This window comes from Bactrocera latifrons, unplaced genomic scaffold (genome assembly GCF_001853355.1).
Source record: "Bactrocera latifrons isolate USDA-ARS-PBARC rearing strain unplaced genomic scaffold, ASM185335v1 scaffold_583, whole genome shotgun sequence".
Taxonomy (NCBI): Eukaryota; Metazoa; Arthropoda; class Insecta; order Diptera; family Tephritidae; genus Bactrocera; species Bactrocera latifrons.
The window spans coordinates 48,791-68,014 of NW_017537249.1; the positions used below are offsets into that span (position 1 = coordinate 48,791).

At 35.9% G+C, this 19,224-nt stretch overlaps 1 protein-coding gene and 1 long non-coding RNA gene across 2 annotated transcripts; one reads left to right on the forward strand and one right to left on the reverse strand.

Moving 5' to 3' along the window:
* Window positions 1-15,258: 15,258 nt before the first annotated feature.
* On the reverse strand, window positions 15,259-16,236 carry LOC108974722. The gene is made up of 4 exons (XM_018942733.1): window positions 16,151-16,236; window positions 15,902-16,094; window positions 15,552-15,849; window positions 15,259-15,476 (listed from the first exon to the last, which is right to left on the reverse strand). Exons 3-4 carry the CDS (start codon window positions 15,702-15,704, stop codon window positions 15,285-15,287), a joined length of 345 nt encoding a protein of 114 aa, XP_018798278.1. The 5' UTR covers window positions 15,705-15,849; window positions 15,902-16,094; window positions 16,151-16,236; the 3' UTR covers window positions 15,259-15,284.
* Window positions 16,237-18,076: 1,840 nt separating this feature from the next.
* Window positions 18,077-19,104, forward strand: LOC108974723. The gene is made up of 3 exons (XR_001993821.1): window positions 18,077-18,126; window positions 18,181-18,763; window positions 18,820-19,104. It is a non-coding gene; the product is annotated as an uncharacterized LOC108974723 (long non-coding RNA).
* Window positions 19,105-19,224: the final 120 nt, after the last annotated feature.

Sequence of the window (19,224 nt, forward strand, 5' to 3'; positions counted from 1 at the left end):
TAGTCAAAATTGTAAAACAGAAATTTCAAGAACATACAACAAAGAACATGTTCGCGAATGTAAAATATATATATATATATATTATATGTATTTTTTTATATTCTTATCGCGGGAATTAATTTGAATACATATCTATGCATATTTTTGCGATCCGCGGAAAAATATTTTAGATTTGTTAAAAAAAATCAATCGAGATGAGCTCGGTTTGTTAGCTTTGTGCTTTGGCGTGGTTGACATTTTCCCTTCTGGAAGAACATCAGAAATTGCTCAATTTATAGTTTTTAGCTTTTGCCAACGGCATTAGAGGAGGGTTCTTATCTCTTTTAGCCAGTGTGATTTACATATATGAATGATTGTTGTAATATATTAAGTTTTTTAGGATATTATAATGGTACACACATATGTACATATAGCACACATATTAAAATAAAATAAAACTTAACTAGAAATATTGTTTTAAAATTTTCATAATTTTATTATATTGTTATCAATATTGCATGCATTAAAAAATATCGCAAAATGATACGCATATCAATTAATATGATTGCATATAAATATTGCTTTCTGAAAAATGGTAAAATTTTATATTATAAAACTAAATAAGAAATAATTTTTAATAAATTATTATTTAAAAAATTATACTAATTTCGACTATTATAAAATGAAGATGTGACAAATGAACCTAAATGTGCTCGTATAAACTTTTCCATTCATTCCTTTCATTTCTTCAAAAAAACTTAATGACCTCCATGAAATATGCATATTTGCATTATTTCGTTATCATTTCCATATTCGTAGCAATAGATTTCTATGGCATATACATACATTACGGTGATTAAAAAAATTTTTTTTTGTAATTTTCTTTCAACTCTTACCCCCTCAAATGTTATTGATTGACAAAAGAAAAATTGTCCCTCAAGCCAGACGCTGTAGCTTAACTCTAATGGGCCGCTATTTTTTTTTGTAGGTTCCCATACATTTTACATGGGAAGTTTCGTTTTTTCATTCAAACTGAAATTTCACGAACTAATTTTCATTCTCGAAAATAACCATCACATATTCATAAAGTTGGCTTTTAAAACTTTAAATATTTCAGCGCTTTATTTTTTACGTAGAGGATGTGATCTTTCAATTCATTAATTTTTTCAATACAATCTCTTTGTACTGGCCTTCTTCGCGGATTCGAATTGTAAAGCATCTTACAATGCAATCCGTTGAAGAGATCATTCAGCCTTTTCACCAGCAATTGAGTTGTTTTGGCGCATTTTTTTAAATACTCGTCGGAGCTGAACAAATTTTCTTTCATTGCCATGTCAATTACCGCGGCGACCGAATTAGTAAATTCTTGTGTAGCTCTTGACACCGACATTCGCCTGGTCTATGGCATATATTTTATGCACAACTTGAAACGATGCTAGCCCATCTTGCGTTTCGGTGTCATATTTAAGGATCACTTTGCATGAATTTTATTAAATGGCAAGGACAAATATCATTTATATTTTCCTTTTATTGTGGCGTTGCGCCCAATATTAGCCTCAATCTGGCATTTTGGGAACCCTGAGCGCATATTATTGCTTTGATTGTAAGCCCGACTTCCTCTGAGGCATTTAAATTGCTCTGGGGCAAATTTAGCAATCTCTTACTACTCACGCCATCTTTTGTAACATAATAGGAAATGACATATTTCCACTTTGCGGCTATGCCTTTCAACATAAAAAAGCAGCACTTATTACCGACCACTCTTTCCCGGTGAGATTCTCCACATTATCAGTGAAGCCATCAATCATATCTCGTACTTTGTAATACGACGATCTTTTCTGATTGAGACTTCGTCGAAAATTAGTTGGCATATGCGTTCTCAGATTTCATGTCTTGAACAATTTTTTTTTAATTTTTCGTCGATACCGAGGCAGACATACCGGATCGGACGCCAACGCAAAAGTGTTTTTTTGTGGGGCAATACAAACCCCAAATCATCGCGAATAAAATTATAGGTCTTAGTCGATATATAGTTGATGTTCAATGCCATTGCTTTCTCCTTTTCATTGTAAGAGTTCTTTTTCTTTAAAATCATCTTGGCGAATGTAGTCGCATGCTCATTTGCATCTCCTGTTAATATTATATTTTTTTCTAGAGCTTGACATTTTCTTGTCAATAAGAAAACTTTCCTTTCCAGTCTTTAATTTTTTGGTCTGTTTCAAAGAATTATTTTGAAAACGCCTAGCTACTGGCGCATAATGCTCGTGGTCACAAACAGAGATATTCTCTTCATATTTGCACTTCATTTCTATTTCAAGAAAGCGTGAATATTTTTCGAATTCTTTGAATGATATGTCATTTGGATTTCCAATCTCTTCCAATGACATATCATTAGGTTCTGAATTCGCGGTTTTTGTAACATCATATGTTTGTAAAACCGGCGGCAAAACCCACTGCGAGGACTACGGGCTAGTTTCATCTAATTCTAAATTTCGCACAGGAAGATTCATTTATTTCGGTGCGAGGATGCATCTTTTTTGTGAAAATGTTTTTCACATATGTATATATGTATACATTTTTTCTTAATGGCAACTGAAGAAGATTTAAGCAGCTTCCGTTTTAGGAAATTTTAATAATTTGCTCCACCGGCACAGTTGCTGGCAGCTACTTTTTTATGGAGGTGCCGGTTTAAATAAAAAGGCTGGGGGCCTCATCTACAAATTGCAAATAATTATAAATATAAATAAAATTGAGGAAAGTTCTCTGAGGAGGATGGAATCATGTGTAGAAGTTCACGCAAGTGAGGAAAGTTCTCTGATCACCATTCACTTGGGAGTGGCCAGAAACGATTCTTTTACATATGACTCAACCAGCTCACTACTTTCAGTAATTGACCAAGTACCCTCTGGTAGCCTAAGAACATCCGTTTGAAGGCGAGCTAAAGTGAGAAGGCGAAACATTCCCTGCATAGGGTTTTGCGCTGGGTTTGGGACCCGCCACGTAAAAAACCAACCCAATGAAAGCGCAACAACAGCCTCGGATGAGAGACCCGACTTTTGGAGACGACCATGGCAAAGGAAATAAGGACTACGAATTGAGTGCATGCATCTGGAATGTCCGGTCCCTTAATTGGGAAGGTGCCGCTGCCCAGCTGGTTGATGTCCTCGTAAAAATAAAGGCTGACATCGCCACCGTCCAAGAAATGCGATGGACGGGACAAGGACAGAGACGAGTAGGTCCTTGTGGCATTTACTACAGTGGCCATATAAAGGAGCGCAAGTTTGGTGTGGGATTCGTGGTGGGAGAGAGACTCCATCGCCGAGTACTATCATTCACCCCGGTGAATGAACGTCCAGCTACAATCCGCATCAAAGCGAGGTTCTTCAAAATATCGCTGATTTGCGCCCAGGCCCCGACGGAAGAGTAGGACGATGTGCCCAAAGATGAATTTTGTGAGTGCTTGGAAAGCACTTATGAGAGCTGCCACTGCCACGATGTCAAAATCGTGCTTGGCGACTTTAACGCCAGGGTGGGCAAAGAAGGTATCTTTGGCACTACGGTCGGTAAATTCAGCATTAACGAGGAAACATCCCCTAATGGGTTGAGGCCCGAAATATGGTTATCTGTAGTACTAGATTCCAGCATAAGTAGATACATCAAGTTATCTGGCTGTCTCCGGATTGAAAAACCAGCCACTAGATCGATCATGTTGTGATAGACGGAAGACACGTCTCCAGTGTTTTAGATGTGCGTACGCTCCGAGGTCCTAACATCGACTCGGACCACTATATTGTTGCAGCCAAGATTCGCACGTGCCTTTGTACAGCAAAAAACGCATGCCATCAAACACAAAAAAGGTTCGACGTCGAGAAGCTGCAATCACAACAGACAGCCGAACGATTTTCTACTCGTCCTGCACTCCTGCTCTCTGAGAGCACTCGTCAACAACTCGGTATAAGGGAACTGTGGGACGGCATTTCAAACTCCTTAAGTACAGCTGCAACCGAAACCATTGGATTTCGGAAAGTACAAAAGAACAGCTGGTACGACGAGGAGTACCGTGTCGCATTTGTTCTATCGCGCAAATTGTGTGAAAGATTAAAGCCCACCGTCAACAAACTGATTGGACCTTTTCAGTGTGGCTTTAGACCTGGCAAATCAACAACCGACCAGATATTCACCATGCGCCAAATCTTGGAAAAGACCCATGAAAATAGAATCGACACTCACCACGACTCGAAAGCTGCTTTCGACAGCACGAAAAAGAGCTGCCTTTATGCCGCGATATCTGAATTCGGCATCCCCGCAAAACTAATACGGCTGTGTAAGCTGACATTGAGCATTCGTCTATCTTGGAACCAGCGCAAACACCACCAACAATGTCAGCCTAGAAATCCAACGTAGGATAACTCTTGCCACCAGGTGCTACTTCGGACTGAGTAGGCAATTGAGAAGCAAAGTCCTCTCTCGACGAATAAAAACCAAACTCTATAAGTCACTCATAATTCCCGTCCTTCTATGTGGTGCAGAGGCTTGGACGATGACAACAACAGATGAGTTGACGGTGCGAGTTTTCCACAGAAAAAATCTGCGAAAGGTTTATGGTCCTTTGCGCGTTGGTCGCAGCGAATATCGCATCCGATGGAACGATAAGCTGTACGAGATATACGACGACATTGACATAGTTCAGCGAATTAAAAGGCAGCTTCTACGCTGGCTAGGTCATGTTGTCCGGATGGATGAAAACACTCCAGCTCTAAAAGTATTCGACGCAGTACCCGCCGAGGGAAGCAGAGGAAGAGGAAGACCTTCACTATGTTGGAAGAACCAAGTGGAGAAGAACCTGTCTTCACTTGGAATATCTACTTGGCGCCACGTAGGGAAAAGAAGAAACGACTTACGCCCTTCAAGAAGAAGAAATAAAAAATGTATGTAATAAATATAAAATTTATATATATGTATGTTTGAAAATTAAAAATACACGCCCTTGTATGTGCACCCGCAAATAATCAAACACACTAATGCACTTGTAAGGGCACCCACAAGCAAATACTGCAATTAGAACACACACATGTACTTGTATAAGTTTTCTCCCTACGCACTGGGAAGATTTTTGTTCTTTTCTTGGAGACGAGCTCCGTTCTTTATTCGATTTTACCTCTATTTATATAATATTTTATAACTTAGTTCTATATTATATGTCGTTGCTGTTTTGTCACCTGAGCTGCGCTGTCACTTCTTGCTGATAAGCACAAGGTCGTCAGCAGAAGTGCATTTCCGCAAGTGCAATAACTTAAGTGAAGTTAGCGATTTCGTAATGAAAGTTATGCCTTTGTTTTGTCAGATTGGGAACGGAACTAAAATTAAATAAAGCAAGTTGTTGAAACTAATGGTTTTTTGAAGTGGATTTTCTGCTTCCAATATATTTGTTGTCAAATATTTTGTATTAACGGGTGCTTCTACTGTATGTGATTGTTCCTGTACAACAGCATTTTTTGTACTTTTCTTCCAAACCAAGAAGAGAATGATGATTGGTACCAAGATTGTGCTGAGCCCAAGTAAAGAGAATTTATTTATGATTGCATCAGTTTCTAAGTAATTGATAGTTTTGGTGTTGTTGATTTTCAGTTCGTTCAAAGACTCCAAAGAGAGTATATTTAGACGTTCACCTTCTGATGGCACTGGCTGCATTATTGATGAAGCTACTTCTAATGTAGGCGCTTCAATATTACGAAAATATTGGTTACCTATTTTGAGTGATGTGTTGTGAAACTTAAGGTAGCAACTATTCTGTGGTTTTTAGTTATTCCTTATCATTATTAATTGTAAAATTAAAACTTGGCAACCATTCTCGTGCTCAGCTGTGGATTTTGGTGCTCTGTCGAATTTGTTTAATTTGTATTCAAAACTCTATTGTGAAAATATTTGGATTAATTGATCTTTTAAGATAAGTATCTGTGTTATATTGTGCTATGGAAGCTGTTGAATTTACTTTAATTCTGTGTTGGCTAATTTAAATTTATTGTGCTGAGTCATTTTCAATTTCTTTTTGTTGCTACATTTTAAATAGTGCAATTGTTAGTGTTAATTTATATTGCTTACTTTAATTTCTTTCTTGTTTTTATTCGTTTCCATCTTTGTCCACAGCTGTTCGCGAGTTTCTTACTTTTCGCGTATTACAGTGCATCTCAAACTGCTCGGTACATGGGTTATTATCTTTGAAAACCAACTATTTTTATTGCATTCATTTGTTATAAAAATTTTTTTATTGCTCTTTTTACTTTTATTATGTAACATTTTTATATTTTTGTTTAATATTGTTTTTGTTCATTATGACTTGTAACTTTCCGAACTGCTCTGTGAAAGGCGAGTCGGAACGCTTTGTTTCTTGCTGGCTTTGTGTAGGCTTGTCCATCTTAAGTGCGCTGGACTGACAGGTAAAATCTTGGATTCTATTCTTAAAATGCAGACCAACTGAAATTGAATTGTTTAAGGTTTTAAACAAGCGCGCAATGCTTTCAAGGATATTGATCGTGAGCTTAAAACCCTTACTGAAAAATTCAGGCGTTATGAAACGCTGTATGCCTAAATATTCAGGAAAAAAATCCAAAAACTTCATCCAAACGTAAACGTCCGTCCGATGAAAATACCACTGTATCTTCCTTAAAAAGAATGCCCCACCCACTATTGACCTCATTAATCTTTCATCCCCTTGTCCTCAAGGTTCCGTCTGCTCAGGGCACTGAGAAAACCGCTACTGAACACGGTAAGCGGAAAACATCTCAAGATCCGCCTCCATACCTAAAAGCCAGCTAATAAAAACTTTGCTAATAAAAGATTTGCTGCGGATACACTCGATGAATTAAAAAGTTACATCTCGCCGAAATTAAAAATGCAAACAGCCGTAAATTTAATTTCAAGTACAACCGGGATATTTCGTCGTTTAAGATTGACGTATCCGCTGACAGTTTTCAATTAATACTTGACAACTCATTCTGGCCATCTGGGGTCTTTGTGCGCGAATTCGAGCACAAACGTGATAAGCAACCTGTAGTTATCACTAAAATGCCAAAAAATTCCGTGAATACAAAAAACTAATTAACAACAATTCGCTGACTATTTATTATCAAAATGTTAGCGGTCTTAATACAAAACTTCCCGATTTGTATTTAAACAGCATTCATTGTAACTTTCTGATTTTGCTGCTCAGGACACTGAGAAAACCGCTACTGAACACGGTACCCGGAAAACATCTCAAGATCCGCCTCCAAATACCTACAAGTCAGCTAATAAAAATTTAGTTGTTATAGCGCGGAAAAAGGCAATTTTTGTCTCGAGATTTCCGGCGATACCTCAGTCGATGATATAAAAAGTTACATCTCGTCGAAATTGAAAACGGCAGATACAGACGTCCGTAAATTTAATGTCAAGTATAACCGGGATATTTCGTCGTTTAAGATGGACGTATCCGCTGAGAGTTTTCAACTAAGACTTGACAACTCATTCTGGCCCTCTGGGGTCTTTGTGCGCGAATTCGAGCACAAACGTGATAAGCCCCCTGTAGTTATCACTAAAATGCCAAGAAATTCCGTGAATTCAAAAAACTAATTGACAACAATTCGCTGACTATTTATTATCAAAATGCTAGAGGTCTTAATACAAAACTTTCCGATTTGTATTTAAACAGCATTCATTGTAACTTTCTGATTTTACTTTCACAGAGACTTGGCCTTACATTTTTGATAATGAAATACTCAACAGTGAATTCGAAATCTATAGATATGACCGGCTGAACAGAAAAGGAGGTGATGTCTTGTTTGCTGTTCATTCTTCCATTCCATCTGAAGAAGTCGATGTTTCGCATGCAGACTTCATAGAATTTAAGTGCATTCGTATTTGCGCTAATAGTGACCATATCTACTTAACTTTATCGTATATACCGCCTCACTTGGATATATCTGTTTATATGCAGCATGCTTCATTAATAAATATTGTTTTCTCAATGGCTAACAATACTGATTCCATGACTGTTTTGGGGGATTTCTGAACAATTTGCTGAAATTAACAAAATATGTTATAATAATTATATAAATAAAGTAAAAAATAATATTATACGTAATCCAAAACTGTTCTATGGTTTCGTCAACTCCAAACGCGGGATGTCTAATTTTCCGTCTGCTACGAAATATAAGTCTAGTATGTCTAGTGGCAATCACATCATTATGTTCGCTGAATTCTTTAGGTCAAATTACTCTCAAAAATCTCCAAAAAATTTTCCGCATCAGCACAAGTTATGTCCGATTTCTGTCATTAATGCACCTGCTATTTCCGAAACAGACGTCTTATGTCAGTTAAATGTGTTAGAACAATCATACAGTTATGCCCCAGATATGATTCCCTCATGCTTTCTTAAGAAATGTGCCAAATATATATACTAACCCCTATCAAAACTATTTAATCTCTTATGCAAGGCTTGTTTCCATCAATATGGAAATAGTCATTTATAATTCCTTTATATAAGAGTGGATTTAGGTCATCTATTGAAAACTATAGGGGAATAGCAAAGTTGTCTGCAATACCCAAACTTTTTGAAGCAATTGTTCTCAGCACGGTTTTCGTAAAGGGAAATCTATAATAACTAACTTGCTTGAATTTGTATCACATGTATCAGAATAAGAGAGAATAAGAACACTGATGTTATATACACAGATTTTAGTAAAGCTTTCGATAAAGCTCATTCAATTCTTTTGAATAAACTTGATTTTCTTGGTTTTCAACCAATATTTCTAAAATGGGTTGYTTCTCATCTTAGTAATAGAATTCAACAAGTCATATTTAACGATACTCTTTCCGACATAATCAATGTTTCTTCAGGCGTTCTTCAAGGCAAGAAAAGCCATCTTGGTCCAATTCTGTTCTTGTTATTTATTAATGACATATCATCTGTTGTTAAGTTTTCAAAAGTTTTATTATATGCTGACGATGGAAAACTTTTTAAATCATTCACCTCAAATAGCGAAAGATGTCAGATGCAAACAGACTTAAACAACCTAGTTTCTTGGTGTGTTAGAAATGACATGCCATTGAACTTTAAGAAATGTAAAACGATGTGCTTTTCACGTAGATCTGTACACCCTACGTCATATGTAGTACAAAACATTAGGTTGGAGCAAGTATGCAGTTTTGTTGACTTGGGAGTAACTATGGACCCCAAACTAAATTTTAATCTTCACACATCTTCCATGGGTTTTGAAGCTTAAGGTGCTCTTAGTTTTGGTAAACGTTGGTCTAAAGAATTTAGTGATCCGCTTACCACAAAAATTCTTCTTACATCTTTAGTTAGGCCTATATTAGAGTATGCTTCCGTGGTATGGAACCCTTGTTATCAAGTTCATTCTGAGAAAATAGAGTCCGTTCAGAAACAATTTTTACTTTTTGCCTTAACTCATTTGCATTGAGATTCCAGTTTAAATCTTCCCCCTTACACTAACCGTTTAAAACTTATAAATCTCTCGACACTCGCTAGTCGTAGAGAGATGCTTGGTATAATATTTCTTGTAAAACTCATGAATGGGTCAGTATGTAGCCCATCTCTTTTATCTGATATTAATTTTAACATTCCCGCTCGCTCTACCAGGGAGTTTAGACCCTTACGTTTAAAATTTTCTAGAACAAATTTTGAGCTAAACGAACCATTCCGCCGCATATGTCATGATTTCAATTCTCATTCCAGCACATTTGATTTCTCAGACTCACTCTTTACCATTAAAAAAAAATATTTTATCTACTCTTAACAAGTAACATTTAAAAATTATAAACTTTAATTTTAATTCTTAATTTTGGCTGTTGAAATTTTTGTTTCTGTAGCTGAGCAGCTTAAGATCGCAACGCTTAAAACTCCCTTGCCTTTTATAATTCGGTTAATTCTGCTCGTTCGCGGATTRAGCCCCTCGCGTCTGTTGGGCGGGAGGAGGATAATCATTGGGTATTATTATTATAAAAATCGTTTAAATGTAATAAGCCTGGTTGCAACTCTTTAATCATCGGGATGTGGTGACCATTGCTTACAACGCATGATGAATTTAAACTACTAATTAATTTATGTATGCAATTATCTTTACTTATATCTACTAATTGATTTCTTTTACTTATTTTATAATATGTGATTATATTTTAAATGTACAGCTTGATTGAACCGTTTCACGGGCCTCACAATAATATTGCTGTAAATTTCTTCTTCAGTTAAAGGTATTTTAATAATATATACTAATGTTGTTGTATTGCTTAAAATATTTATATCAGCATATTCTAATGCCTCTTCTATGAATAACATAGAGTTTACTATTTCAGTTTTAGCCCATTGATTGGCATATTTAATGTTGATTAATTTTTCTTTTACAATTCCTATTCTAAATATTTCCGACACTTACCGCTAACTCGTTTTAAATATGACCATCCTTTTTAATATAATTAAATATTTCATTTGTAGCATTTACTAAACTATTAAGTTGTTTACTAAATGCCTCGTTTTATCCATACAGGAGAGTTATATAGGGACCTTGATGGTTGRATTATACCATCTTCTAATAATTTTTGTATCTGGATTCCGACCTCAGAAATTGTTTTAGTTCTATTTTTCTCCCTTTTTCTAATAAAATATAGATTTCCTTCGAATATATTATAGCTCCCATTTTCCGAAGCGTATCATTACCTAAAATTCCTTCAAATGTCTTTAACGAAGGTTTATTAGGATAAAAAATTAACATCTTTAGCATCTTCTACTGTCTCATAATTGAAATATCTAGCTGTCTATGAATTCTATGATGAACTGGTTCGGAATGAATGAAATGGTTCAAATGAATCCTTTTATCTTGTTGATCATTATTTTGTTGCGGTCTTTTGCCAACAAAGTCACTCGCTTGTGGCCTATTCATATAGTTTACTGGTCTGGTCAACGTCCATCGGTTTCGGCTTGGATTGCGGTTTAGATCCGAATGGGCGTGGTGGTGYAACTTGTTGTTGCCGATAAGATCTAGGCTTATTGTTATTTGCCCATTGTGGGTAACTTTCTTGTGGCCTAGGTAAATAGGTTAGTTCCGGATAAAATATTGGTTTATTATATCTCGTGGGCGAAACCGGTGGTGCATAATTAGTAAGGTTCCTCGTAGCTCCTTTGGTATTGTGAGCATAGTGGGGGCGGTAATTTCGATTTTCTAATTTAAGGCACAGGTGGAGTGCCTGAGGCAAGTCTACTGGCTCCCTCATGCTTAGCAAGCGAGGTAAGTCGCCCCTCAGTCCTCTAACGAAGGTGTCTAAAGCTTTGTCTCGATATGTCTGCGTTATTAGATTCATTGATTCGTGTTCTACGTCCACATAACCTAATTTATTTAAAATCAGTGATAGGTGTGTATAAACTTTCTGATAAAACTCTTGTATGGAGTTAGGCCTTGGACTAAGGATATCATCTGATATTCCAAAGTTCCTAGGTCTCGTTTATCAGCATAGTGAATAGTTAAGAATTTGGAAATAGCTTTCCAATTTAATGGGGTATGGTATGACTCAAGGTCTATGTCCGCGTTCGCTATTATTTTATTTCGTATGACACTAACTATTCCATAGTATTTTGGGAGTGACTTTAAGAGGCTCATAAATTTTGAGTGTCCGATCTACCCCTTTCTTCCAGGAACTAAACTCCCCTGAGTTTCCGCAAAATCTCCGGAACTCTGCCATACTGGCATTTGGGTTCAACACGGCTTGAACGAGTTGTTCGCCGTATTGCTAGAATAAATTTCTGACAACGTTTGTTATAGTAGCAGTTAATTGTTCTGCTGCTATATTGTGCACCTGTGCGGTGTGTTGAGTGCTAGCGGCTGCATTTTGCAGAACCGGCGGGCGTATTAAGTTATTCGGATTTGACATTTTTCTATTTAGATTTTKTTTTATTTTTTTTTTTAAATATATTTTTTCTTTTGTTTTATTTATGTTATTCTCTGGACGGTCCCTTTCACAGGAAAGTCTCAAAGTTATTGCACTGTTATACGAACCGCAGGGTCACCCGTTAAGTGGTGCATCGCGGCCCTTTTATCGCGGCCCCGTTATCGGCTGTCTAAACCCTAGTTTGTTTGGCTTTGCGGTTTATAATTCTCTGAAGGGTCCCTTTGGTAGTGAATCGCAGAGAATTGTATTTGTTAAAAGCTGGAGGGTCCCCCTGAAGGTGGTGAATCTAAACTTTTATATTGTTATTTATTATTGGCTGTAAAAGCCCCTTATGATGTGTACAAAGAAGGAAATCTATTTGGTATCCTGAAATTTCCTTTAAAAATTTTACCTCTGAACTAAACTGATTAAATTTTTATTTTTTATGGTTTCTTAACAAAAAATCATGCTTCTTATTTTATTACAGATTTGCTCTTTTAATCTTATCACTTCTTCGTAACCACAGTTTATATACATATATATAATTCTTAAGGATACTTAATTCACCAGAAAACCATGATGCACCGGCAAAGTCGATTTCTCCTTTTCTACTTTCCGCTTACTCTGGATCGTCCTTTTGCACACTTTATTATGCACCTCCTCGTCCAAGCATGGGTTGAGGATAGATGATTTCCGTTTGTCTTGGTAACCGGCTTCTCGCTTCGAAAGGTTTTTTTTATTGTTTACTCACGTGTGACTACGTGTTGTCACTTACGTTCTTTCGATTTTCGCGACCGGTCCCTGCTCGGGAGCTAGTTTTCTCCCTACGCACTGGGAGGATTTTTGTTTTTTTCTTGGAGACGAGCTCCGTTCTTTATTCGATGCAACGAAAATACAAAAAGCTTCTTACAATTAACTGTTACTTCTATTTATACAATATTTTATGACTTAGTTCTATATTATATGTTGTTGCAGGTTTGTCACCTGCGCTGCGCTGATAAGCAAAAGGTCGTCAGCGGAAGTCCATTTCCGCAAGAGCACTAATTTAAGTGAAGTTGGCGATTTCGTAATAACAGTTATGCTTTTGTTTAGTCAGCTTGGGAACCGAATTAATTATTATATTAAATTTTAGAGTTTAGGGTATATATATATAATAATATGCCCCCGCAACCAAATTATCACAACACACACTCGCACTTAAATAAACACCCACAAGATAAAAAAGACTGCACTTACCCAGATGCAATGTTGGTACAGCATGCCTTTTTAGAATTTTTGGGCCAATTGCCTCTTTTTCGAAATGTTTCTCACAAATGAATGAGTTTGTGACTAGAAAGTGGTCAGTGGGAGACATTTTTAGGTTCTCCTTCCACTTTTCAGCCAGCTCCCTTTCATTTGGAAAACTAAATAAACGAAGTACCCCACCGCTGATATTTTCACACCCGCGCACACAACACTTTCGGATTTTCGTCATTTTTCGGCACTTTTTAAAAATACTATTCAAAGATCACGTCTGCTCCGCACAAAATCACCAACTTTATGAAAATTTGCGCAATTATGGACACTTCAATTTAATGTAAAGTTTAAAACATATTTACATATGAATACATAATATATTTGATTTTGGCGCAATTACCGATATTTCTAAATTTGCCCAATATATTAGTAGGAGAAGGATGGTTACTTTCATTTTTGAGTAAAGCTCAATACTCATTTACATATGCACTCCTATTCTGTGCACTTGACAAATTCACCATATTTATAATTTTTAACAATTTTAAATTTATCAATCATTTGGTATTCTGTGTCTGAAATAAAAAGCTCTTTCCTTTATAAGTTGTTAAGATGTCAAATGCTCTTGATAGTGCTCGTTATGAATTAAATATCTGATTGCGCATCTTATTGTGAAAATGGAAGATATTTTACTTTTGTTATTATTGTTAAACGAGGATGAAAATTGTAAGAATAGGAATCGCGCGCGGCATTTAAAATGTTTACGCGACGATAGCAATCCATTTTYTTTGAGCGAGAATACCTTTGTGCGAAATTTTCGATTAACTCGTGAAACTTGCCGCCGCCTAATTGATGAACTGGCCCCACATGATAATCAGAAAACGTCACTATCTTTAACTGTAAGGGTTCTAGCAGCTTTGAACTTCTTTGGACAAGGCTCATACCAGAAATGTGTAGGTAACAACGTCAACTTGCCCATGCGTCAGTCGTCCCTTTCGAGAAGTGTGCGAGCTGTAGCAAAACTTATTGTGAAGCTGAAGGGAGGAGAAATAAAGTTTCCCAGTTCAAAAGAGSAAGAAACTTTTATAAAAACGGGGCAAGTGTTATTGTAATATAAATATATAATAAGCTAATTTAAGCTAATTTATTTGAAATATACTCCAGATTTTTTAGAAAATTTGGAATAAAAAGCACCATAGGCGCAATTGACTGCACGCATATTGCTATCATTGCTCCACCATCAAATAATATCGAACGTCCTCTTAATTTATATTTAAATAGAAAAGGATTCTACAGTATCAATGTTGAAGCAGTAAGTTTTGTTTTTGCATGCACATACATATATGTCAATGCAAATTTTGAATATATCGTTTTTTAGGTTTGCGATCACCTTTTATGTTTCACATTTGTAAATGCCAAATTTCCGGGTGCAACACATGACTCTGGAATTTGGACTACTTCTGACCTACGAGAACATCTCATTCGTCAGCATACTAATACATCTGAGCAACAACGGAGAGAATCTTGGCTTCTTGGCGATCAAAGTTATCCTCTAAAACCGTGGCTTCTAACACCAGTGGAACACTTAATACCCATAAAGAGCAAAAATACAACAAATTACATGGTTCTGCAAGAAACTGCATAGAGAGAGCATTTGGTGTTTTAAAATCTCGCTTCAGATGTTTGTTGAAGCACCGAGTTCTACATTATTCACACGAAACTTCCTCTTTGTTTGTTAGTACTTGCGTTATATTGCATAATATAATGACGAAAGCAGGCATTATGTTGAAGGAAATAGATGACGGGGTTGCAGAAGATTTTGATACTCCAATTAATGATTATAACTCTTCGCAATACATGCGCGAAGGTGAAAGAACAAGATCAAGATATATATCAACTCTTTAGTTATATGTATATATACAGACGCCAATCCATATATGTATGTACATATATAAGTATTCTCACAATTCGACTTTCGAAATACACTACTTACTTGCATTTTTTGTTTATTTATTTAAAAGAAAACAAATTCAAATTTGTATTTCATTTTTTTTTTGTWTTCAACAAMWAAAAAAAAAAAAAAACTTATATAATCCAAWAAATATTATTTAAATAAAAGTATTACGCATAAGTTAGTTTAAATTATACTTTAGAAATTAGTTTACATTATTAGTATACGATTTTATTAGCTCCGTTATAGAATTAGTTAGGCCTTGAATGGCCTGCATCATTTCACGATGCTCCCGTCGCCTCTCCTCTTCAGCAGCATTCCTTTTGGGAATGTCAGCTATTAAAGTTCTGATGAGCTTATTTCGCGCACTTCGTGCTAGCACAGAAGTTGAAGCATCCTTAAACGGAAAAACGTAATAAGAAATTACAAAAAAATTTATATATTTTGTAATTATATCATAATGAAAACTTACATGGTTTTCCAAGCTGAGATATGTAGTTGGTGTCGATGAACTTGCTGGATGGTGTTCGGGATTTGTGGTTGCTTCTACCTGTCTGCTTAATTGCAGAGGACTACCGGTGGGTGATGTATTTGCACATTCACATTTGTACATTTTGTATCCCATCTACAGCAGCCGAACCAAATGTAGACAAAGCCATTTCTTCAAAGTCCGTCATCGGCTTGGAAATTTGACCTCCACCTGTGAGCCTTTGATTCTTTTTCAAACGTCTTGCACGAGTGCGCAGTTGGCTTTTCCAAACGCCTAACGTCTACAAATTAACACAATATAATAAATATACGAAACATAAACTAAAATGTTACCTCTTTTCATTTTGCAGCACTTCGTATGGGTCCTCTGCACGAATTAAGCTCATCTGCCAGCTGCTGCAACAGCTCCTTCATTTGTTGAGGCGTTTTTGGGCAATTTTTCCCCGTACCCATTTCTGGGTGTGCTTGGCAAAATAAAACATATGCCTCCAGTTGCTCGTGTGTAGCTCTATCGTGTTTGAGTTTACTATTAAATAAATTTAAATTATAAATTTTGTTAATAAATAAAATTTGAAAACTTACGTTGCAGAACAGTCCATTTTAACGAATAATTTGAATAGCAATCAGCTGTTTTCTATTTACATTATTTTGTTCACCACATATGTGAGGAACAGCTTTACGAATTGAAGCTTTCACTTTTATCAAGATTGCCACAGAATACCAAAATATTTCTCGCTTGATAAATATTTGAGTTAATTTTCAATATTTTATTAATTTGTCAAGTGCACAGAATAGGGGTGATGATATATACAAAGAACATGTAAGAGAAGATGTTTGCAAGTTGCTTGGTATGTGATATATAAATATTTATTTGATTTTGGTGCAATTATTAACATTTGTCTTAATATACAAAATTGGGCCAATACGAAACAATGAAATACATAATTACTTTTACATGTCAATACGGAAATGCCGACAGCAAAACGCAGAACATACTTTGCACATACATACAAACGATTTCTTGGTTGAAAGCAAAAATTGGTGACAACACGAAATTCCTTATAGCACGTTCACATATAAGCAGGTTATGATTAACAAAAATTAACCTCGAAGCTAACCTTGTTGCGTTCACATATAGCAAAGATAACCCGACTAAATGAGGAAAATTGACAGCTGTATCCATTTGTGTTTTTTTTTTGTTTTCATATTTTCTTCTTGTAAAAAATAAGTTAATAAATGAGTAATGGATTCAAAATTGAAAAAAATTTTACTTTTGTTTGCTACAAACCAAGAAGAAAGCAATATATATCTAGCTGCATTAAATTCCTGTAGCCGAGAATATAAAGTTGCTATCCAACAACGTGAGCAGATACGTACGGATACGAAGAGCTCGAGTAATATCGATTTATTATGAAATATTAATGTTGACAACAATACCTCTTTGTAAGAAAATAAACCCAAGAAGTGTTTGGGCATACGTAAGTAAAAAAATCACAATAAATTATAAACACATTTAAATACATATACTTTAGAAGCGACATAGAAACTTTTGGAAAAAGGATGTTCAGTCAATGAACGACCGCGTTTTTAAGGAAACCTTTCGCATGAGCAGGGCAACCTTTGAAATATTGTGTGAATATGTCAAAGGTATTATCAAACAGGATTCATGCAATAGGAAGTGCATNGAATAATTTGAATAGCAATCAGCTGTTTTCTATTTACATTATTTTGTTCACCACATATGTGAGGAACAGCTTTACGAATTGAAGCTTTCACTTTTATCAAGATTGCCACAGAATACCAAAATATTTCTCGCTTGATAAATATTTGAGTTAATTTTCAATATTTTATTAATTTGTCAAGTGCACAGAATAGGGGTGATGATATATACAAAGAACATGTAAGAGAAGATGTTTGCAAGTTGCTTGGTATGTGATATATAAATATTTATTTGATTTTGGTGCAATTATTAACATTTGTCTTAATATACAAAATTGGGCCAATACGAAACAATGAAATACATAATTACTTTTACATGTCAATACGGAAATGCCGACAGCAAAACGCAGAACATACTTTGCACATACATACAAACGATTTCTTGGTTGAAAGCAAAAATTGGTGACAACACGAAATTCCTTATAGCACGTTCACATATAAGCAGGTTATGATTAACAAAAATTAACCTCGAAGCTAACCTTGTTGCGTTCACATATAGCAAAGATAACCCGACTAAATGAGGAAAATTGACAGCTGTATCCATTTGTGTTTTTTTTTTGTTTTCATATTTTCTTCTTGTAAAAAATAAGTTAATAAATGAGTAATGGATTCAAAATTGAAAAAAATTTTACTTTTGTTTGCTACAAACCAAGAAGAAAGCAATATATATCTAGCTGCATTAAATTCCTGTAGCCGAGAATATAAAGTTGCTATCCAACAACGTGAGCAGATACGTACGGATACGAAGAGCTCGAGTAATATCGATTTATTATGAAATATTAATGTTGACAACAATACCTCTTTGTAAGAAAATAAACCCAAGAAGTGTTTGGGCATACGTAAGTAAAAAAATCACAATAAATTATAAACACATTTAAATACATATACTTTAGAAGCGACATAGAAACTTTTGGAAAAAGGATGTTCAGTCAATGAACGACCGCGTTTTTAAGGAAACCTTTCGCATGAGCAGGGCAACCTTTGAAATATTGTGTGAATATGTCAAAGGTATTATCAAACAGGATTCATGCAATAGGAAGTGCATTATCAAACAGGATTCATGCAATAGGAAGTGCATCCCATTGCAGAAAAGGGTAGCTGCTGACGTCTACACATTAAAATCTTCGGCAGAGTATGAAACTATTGCACGACTTCTTGCCCATTGCAGAAAAGGGTAGCTGCTGACGTCTACACATTAAAATCTTCGGCAGAGTATGAAACTGTTGCACGACTTCTTGCCAAGAAGTGTGGCAATCATTGCGTCCCATTTATTTGACAGAACAATTGAGGAACAGTGGAAAAGTGGATGAGTGTGTTCATGGGTTGGAGAAGCTTGGAGAAGCTTGGCTTTCCGCAATGTCTTGGTGCCATAGACGTTTGCCACATTAAAGTTCGACCACCTGGGAAGGATTGCACGGACTACTACAATTATAAGGGGTGGTACTCCACAGTTTTATTTGCCCTTGTAGATTATAGGTTAGAGGTATAATGAATTTTCACTTGATAATTTCATTAATTTCTTTTTTATCCAGATATCGCTTCCTCTACATTAATGTTGGCTGCCCAGTAAGGTGGGTCGATTCCGGATCGGATTGCATCCTCAACCCCAACTCCGGCCTTGGAATTTCGGAAATTCGCCCAAAATCGTGAAATTGTCTACGCCTAAAATACGCATCTTATGGCAAAATGTACAAAACAAAAGTTATTTGTCACGTCATTTGCTACGGAAATGGTATATGTGATCATGGTCGTACGACGAACCGTTCCCAAGATACGAGCGAAAATGCGGCGCGCCACAGCGCAAGGTGAAAATCGGCTTGCGGCCACACTTCTTGACGTTGATTTCGCCGAGTGCTATCACTTCTATCACTTACATTCATTTTCTTGCGCTATACGACACGTTCGGACTGGTCTCCACATAAATATTTTTTCATCGA

Coding starts and splice junctions, on each gene's coding strand:
- LOC108974722 (XM_018942733.1), bottom strand. CDS start 15,704: ATGGGATACAAAATGTACAAATGTGAATGTGCAAATACATCACCCACC. Junction 15,477..15,551: donor ATCTCAGCTTGGAAAACCAT/GTAAGTTTTCAT, acceptor TTTCCGTTTAAG/GATGCTTCAACTTCTGTGCT.